This window comes from Prionailurus bengalensis, chromosome D4 (assembly GCF_016509475.1).
Source record: "Prionailurus bengalensis isolate Pbe53 chromosome D4, Fcat_Pben_1.1_paternal_pri, whole genome shotgun sequence".
NCBI lineage: Eukaryota > Metazoa > Chordata > Mammalia > Carnivora > Felidae > Prionailurus > Prionailurus bengalensis.
Genome location: NC_057359.1, coordinates 59,881,735 through 59,888,400, shown reverse-complemented (window position 1 = coordinate 59,888,400; position 6,666 = coordinate 59,881,735). Strand labels below are relative to the sequence as shown.

General features: G+C 51.7%; 1 protein-coding gene across 2 annotated transcripts; it reads right to left on the bottom strand.

Moving 5' to 3' along the window:
* Positions 1-1,217: 1,217 nt before the first annotated feature.
* Positions 1,218-6,334, bottom strand: ALDH1B1 (aldehyde dehydrogenase 1 family member B1). Of its 2 annotated transcripts, none has more exons than XM_043565382.1 (2): positions 6,067-6,334; positions 1,218-3,841 (listed from the first exon to the last, which is right to left on the bottom strand). In XM_043565382.1, exon 2 carries the CDS (start codon positions 3,829-3,831, stop codon positions 2,272-2,274), a length of 1,560 nt encoding a protein of 519 aa, XP_043421317.1. In that variant the 5' UTR covers positions 3,832-3,841; positions 6,067-6,334; the 3' UTR covers positions 1,218-2,271. The 2 variants fall into 2 exon arrangements, with proteins under 2 accessions (XP_043421317.1, XP_043421318.1); XM_043565383.1 differs by lacking the exon at positions 6,067-6,334 and adding an exon at positions 5,670-6,051.
* Between the last annotated feature and the right edge of the window lie 332 nt (positions 6,335-6,666).

Genomic DNA, 6,666 nt, shown 5'->3' with positions numbered 1-6,666 from the left:
CATCTAAAAGGGGTCAGCCCACTGCCTACTTTACGAGATTGTGAGGCTTTGCTGGCATGTGAAGACGACTGGCAGAGATCGTGCTCCACAGAGGAGGTGCTTGGTGCAAATTTGTTGAATGGGTGGTGGCCCAGAATTGCAACATCTAGGACCAAGTGAAATCCTGCCCTTAACGCTGTCCAGGTCAGGCTCCTGCTCACACCTCCCACAACCAGAGCAATGACAGAGGACAGAGGGGCCTTGGTGGCTCGGCTGACTAGGAATCTGACCTGACGCCTCAGTCTCAGAATTTCAGGGATCGGAAGTGAGACCTATTAGATTGTCTTTTCGCAGTCCCACCCACACTGGGACACCTTCTGACAGTCCCTCTTGGTTTAGAAGTAGAGAACAAATGAGGAACCAGGCTGAAAACATTAGGATGCTACTTGTTAGTCAGTAGAGACCCCCACCCACTCAGCCACCTGCTCCCTCCCACCTCCCCCCACCAATGGCCTCCAGGAGAAATAGGTAAAAGGTGAGCATTGCAAGGGCAGTCAGGGTCACCCCAGCCTTAGACAAATGGTGCAGAAAGTAGGCCCTAGGAAGGGGAGAAGAGGGGTCTGTTTGGGCCTCAGGAAGCAGTTTCTGGCCCACTCCCGAAGACACGTGACAAAATCACCTCGATGCCTCGGTGAGATAATAGGACATTAGAGATGACAACCAACGCTGTGCATTTCCAAGACTGAGTGGACCGGGAAGTATGGGGACTCATGAGGTCTAGAAAGATGGAAGACGAGGAGAGAGAGGATCAGCATTGTTTCTGTACCGTGGTCTGGCTGACTTGGAATTTCTCCCTTCAGATGAGGAATGAGGTCAGAAGACTAACAATAAATACATTGAACTCTGAGGTGTGAAAGTCTGGAAACCCCTAGTATGTCAGAATGGCCCTGATGCTGGGCTTTGCTGGAGGGGCAGTGTGTTTGGGTAGAGGCTGGGTGACAATGTGGAAGCCCTGAAATGGGAACCTAAATGAACTTGCTCTAGGCAGGAAGCAGGGCTTTTCTCTATGGGCCTTCAAGTTGCACTTTGTCACTCAGCCAAGAGAAAACAAAAATGCAACTAGAAATATTGGGGAGGGGACTTTTGTACCTGGCTGGGGGTTGACTGGATGCCCACCTGGGTCCCTTCCATCCCCACGACTCTAAAATTTTCAGTTGTAACAGAATATTGACCCAAAGTTCATTTGCAAATGGAATTATGAGTATTTTTTATTTAATTTTTAATTGAAATTAATTCACATATCATAAAATTCACCCTTTTATGTGAATCGCTGTGCAATTCAGCACTTTTTAGTATGTTCACAAAGCTGTACAACTCTCACTACTATCCAACTTCAGAACCCTTCAAAACTTCCCAAAAAGAAATCCTATACCCATTGGCAGTTACTCCCCCTTCTCTCCTCCCCCAATACCTGGCAACCACGGATGTACTTTGGGTCTCTGGATTTGCCTATTCTGGACATCTCCTATAAATGGAATCATACAATATGTGGCCTCGTATGTCTGGCTTCTTCCACTCAGCCTAATGTTTTCAAGGTCCATCCATGTAGAATGTGTCAGTACTTCATTCCTTTTATGGCTGAGTAGTGCAAGGAATATTCCATGGAAACATTTCACTTATCCACTCACTCACTAACTGATGGATACTTGGGTTGTTTACTTTAAAGGAATGGTTATATAAATGCATTCTTTGCCCACTCCTTCCCTCAAATGAAGGAAAATCAGTAACAAAATGTAGGGTAAGCAAGCAAAACAGCCTGATAACTGGTAATTTAAAAAGGAAAAGCATCCTTAATTTTTAGGTTAAGTCACTGAAAAATGGGGCCAAGATTTGGCATCCACCCAGTTCGAAATTCCTAACGCCTTCCCATCCTATGTCTAAGCCATCAGGTTAATCCACTGGGAAGTTCTTGGATCAGAAGGAAGAACTGAAAGCCACTGTCCAGGTGGTTTTCAATGTATTTTCTAGACTCCCAAGATTTCATGGAAGTAACTCAGGGCCACCAAGGGGGCTGGGACCAAAGGGCAGGTGGGTAGAACTTTGAGCCCAGTCCCCAACCCTGCTTTAACTAGAGCTGCTCTCATTTCAATTGCTTTATTTGGTGAGCTTCCCTCAAAGAGTTCATTTGGGACAAATAAAGTGGGGGCTGGGGCTAAAAAATGATTTGGCAACCGCTGGTCTAGGTGATTATGGAATTCCTGGACTGGAGGAGGGTCTCTGTGGTGGCCATTCTTATGAGTTCTTCTGAGGAATCTTGATAGTAACTGTCTTCACCTCGGTGTAGGCCTTTAGCCCATCCTCCCCCAGCTCCCTCCCATTGCCAGATTCCTTAAACCCTCCAAATGGCGTGTGGCAGGTGACAATGTTGTAGGTGTTTACCCACACTGTGCCAGCCTGGAGTGCCTGTGTGAAGTACATGGCTTTGTCCAGGTCCCGAGTGAACACGGCGGCAGCCAAGCCATATCTGGTATTGTTGGCCCTCTCGATCACCTCCTCCATCTTCTTGAATTTAAACAGGGGCTGCACAGGCCCAAAGATCTCCTCTCTGGCGATCCTCATGTCATCCTGCACACCACCAAAGACCGTGGGCTTGATGAAGAAACCACGCTCCCCCAAACGCTCCCCACCGCAGAGAAGTTTTGCCCCCTCCTTTTGGCCAAGCCGGATATAGCTCAGGATTCGTTCGAATTGCTCCTTGTCCACCTGGGGCCCCTGCTGAGTGTCCAGCTCAAAGGGGTTCCCGACTCTTCTCTGCTTAGCCTTCTCCACGGTTCTCTCGAGAAACTCATCGTAGATGGATTCTTCGACGAAGGTCCGGGAGCCTGCACAGCAGCACTGGCCCATGTTGAAGAATAGGGCTTCGTGGCACTGCTCCACAGCATGGCCCAGGTCAGCGTCGGCCAACACTATGCTGGGGCTCTTCCCGCCCAGCTCCAGGGTGACTCTCTTCAGGTTGGAATCGCCAGCCGCCTTCTGGATCAGGTGGCCCACCTCAGTGGAGCCGGTGAAGGCAACTTTGTCAATATCCATGTGCTGGGCGATGGCCGCTCCTGCCGTCGGGCCATAGCCAGTGATGATGTTCACCACCCCAGGGGGAAAGCCCGCCTCTTTAATGAGGGAGGCCAAGTACAGGGCAGAAAGGGGGGTCTGCTCTGCCACCTTCATGACCACAGTGTTGCCTGTGGCAAGCGCTGGGGCGAGCTTCCAGCCCTGCATGACCAAGGGGAAGTTCCATGGGATTATCTGGCCACAGACACCAACAGGCTCATGCCGGGTGAAGCAGAAATGCTCGCCATCCATAGGGATGGTCTTGCCGTGCCACTTGTCGGCCCAGCCGGCAAAGTACCGGTATACTTTGATGACCTCATCCAGGTCCAAGACATAAGACTCCTGGAAAGGCTTCCCGTTGTCCAAGGTCTCCAGTGAGGCCAAGTAGACACGATCCCTCTCCACAAGGTCAGCCAGGCGGTTCAGCAGCCGGCCCCGCTCTGAAGCATCCATCCGACGCCACGGAGACCCCAGGCGGAAGGCCTCACGGGCTGCTTTCACAGCCCGATCCACATCAGCCCGGTCCCCTTCAGCCACGTGGCCAATGACCTCTCCCGTGGTGGGGTTCACTGTTGGGAAGGTCTTCTTGCTGGCTGCATCTTGCCACTCATTGTTGATGAACAGCTGGTTGTAGCGGATGTCTGGATTCAGGATGGGGCTGGGGAGGGCAGCTGCCGAAGAGTATGGGGCAGTCCTGCCATAGAGGCAGAGCAGTCGGGGCACAGGCACCAGGAAGCGTAGCATGCTCACGACTCTGGAGGGGGACAGGGGGAACCAGAGTGAATGGGTGACAGGGGACAAAGTGGTCCCCCAAAGGCCCACCAGCTAAGATGTTCCAAGATGCTAGCATAAAGGGGTGTCACTTCTAAAAACATGGATTGTAAGGGGTACAAAGGCCCTAAAGAACCCATCTCCTTCATGTCCCATCTTTCCCCCAGCTCACTCCCTCACCTCTTCTGGGTCTTGGGTCAAATGTCACCTGCTCAGCAAGGCCTCCCCTGACTGCCCTTTGTAAAATTTATAAAAGTGCAACTTTTCTCACTTCCAGCACTCTGTCCCCTACCCCGTGCCTTATTTCTCCCCATCTGACACACCAAATAGTATATTTACACACTCACATGTTTATTGTCTGCCTCTCCCCAATAAAACATCAGCTCCGAGAGGGCCGACATTTTTTTCCCCTGCTTTGCTGTGTCCCTGATACCTCGAAGAATGCCTGCTACAGAGTAGCTGCCCAACAGCTAGTTATTCAGTGATACACATCAAAATTTCCACAAAGACTGTTCGCGATTTGACCTAATAATGGGTAGAAACCAAGGGACTGACAGAGTTACCTCTGAAACAGGGGCTTGCTTCACTTTACCTCTGTGCCTCAGTTTCCTCTTATGTGAAAGGCCTCACGGGGCTACACTGAACAGAGCTGTGCACATAAAAAGCATGGTAAGCCTCCACCCCAGTATATCAGAGCTGGCCTCAGACACTGGCCCAGCCAGACCCAGGGCAAAGGTCTCAATTTCCCAGGAGTGCAGCAAGTCTGGTAGCAGCTGGGAAGAAGGGCCTGTTTATTCTTGCCTACAACTCTGAAAACAGGGCAGACTTTATTAAAACAACTAAAGGGGCACTTGGGTGGCTCCATCGGTTAAGCATCGACTCTTGATTTCGGTTCAGGCCATGATCTCACAGTTCGTGAGTTCGAGCCCCTCATGGGGCTCTGCACTGACAGCACGGAGCCTGCTTGGGATTCCCTCTCTGCCCCTCCCTCTCCCAGTTTGCTCTCACTCTCTCTCTCTCTCTCTCTCTCTCTCTCTCAAAATAAATAAATAAATGTAAAAAAAACACTTTTTAAACCAACTATAAAATTAAGACAGTATATAAAATTTATTCAATGACATTTAAATGGGGTATAAAACTTACAGATTCATTGAAACAGTTACTCTTTAGCCAGGACATCAATCCCTTCACCTTCTCTGTTTCACTTGAGCCTTGACCCACCCAGCAGCCAAAAGGAATTGCACCTGCCTTCTCCACCCCCACTCCCCACCGCTGTATGGCTCACCCTCTGCCACTGGGAATCCTGGAAAGCAAAGCCCCAGCCAGGTCCCCCAGCTTCATATAAATCAGAGCCCTCCCTTGGAGGGTGGTAGAGCCAGCAGACCTATAAGGGATACACTCAGGTTCCAACCTGTTCAGAGCTCTGTGCCGTGTTGAGACACAAGAAACTTTGGGTCCAAAGACCTGGGTCTGAGAAGGGAGGGATCGCAGGGGAGGGGTAACAACCCAGGAGTGGGGGAGTGGAGGGGCTAACCAGGTGAGAGAGATAGTCATAGGCCAAGGCTGGCAAGTCTTTCATGCTAAGCCAAGGCTGTTCCTCCTCTAGGGGCTTAAATAAATAGGGTCTGTGCTTAGAGCTTCCACTTGCATATAGTAAGATCACTGCTCACAGCACAGCACACTTTACAGTTTGCAGGTCATTTTCTTAGCAGTAAGTCACTGAGACTCCCAGCAACCCCCGGAGTGATCTGGGCAGATGATGACCCCCGTTCTGGAAGACGGCTGGGGATCAGAGAGGCTAAGGGAGTCACCAAGGGCACACAGCAAGTAAGAGTAGGAGTCTCAGCCAGGATTCCCATAGTCTCAGCTTTGTGTTTCCTCCGACTGTGGGCAATTTCTTACAGTTCCTGGTATTAGTGCCCACTGTGCCAAGGGCCAGCCGCCCTTCTGGATCACCCAACACGTGGCACCAACTTCACCTTCTGCGGGCAGGGGTGGCGCGTGTCACAGCCTCTTGGCTCCCGTCAGGGGCTCTAGGCTGGAGTGCGCTGGATGGGCGTGAGCTATGATTTCTAGCTAAGGTGGGCAAGGTTTGCTGGGATCTAAGTCCTCCGGGCCCCAATAGGAATCACTCCGTGCCCCGGGTGCAGGCACAAGCTTGGAAGCTGCAGCCTGCCCTCGGGATCGAGGGAGAAGGGCGCTAATTACCTGCGGCAGGCTCGGGTCCAGGTGCAGCTTCAAGCTCTCCCAGGTCTAGCCCAGCCTCCCGCCGCTAGCTCAACGCCGGTCCCGCTTCTGCGCAGCTGCTCAGCCTCTACCCCAAGCCGCGAGGCTCCGCCTGTGTCCCAGGGGGCGCCTATCTGCGGCCCGGGGCCAAGGCCGTTCCTCCCTCTAGGCGTGGGCGGGTCGGGGCTGGAAAGGCCGGGGATACCGGAGGGCAGCGCTCCCCACTTCCGGGGTAACCCAGTCACCGCCTTCCCCACCCCCCGAGTCTCGCGGCAAGCAAGAACGCCTTCGTCGCTTAGCGGCTCAATACTGCGGTCCTAAAGGCTCCTTTAGAAGCGGAAACAAAGACCCAGAATGGGGCAGGCCTTTCCCAAATCACAGTGATCACTCCGGTTACATTTTGCATATTCTCCCGCAAGGTGCACCTAGTTAGGTCCTCATCCTCGAGCCTCTGCTTAACCTCTTCTGTGCCTCCCTTGTCTTCCACCTTCGCCGCTCTTCTTCCCTGTACCTTTAAGATTTTATTTGGGTGCACTTTAAAAATGCATCTTTTTTTGTTTGTTTGTTTGTTTTTTGCCCTAG

Excerpts from the sequence above, each read along its gene's own strand:
- ALDH1B1 (XM_043565382.1), bottom strand. The coding sequence starts at position 3,831 with ATGCTACGCTTCCTGGTGCCTGTGCCCCGACTGCTCTGCCTCTATGGC.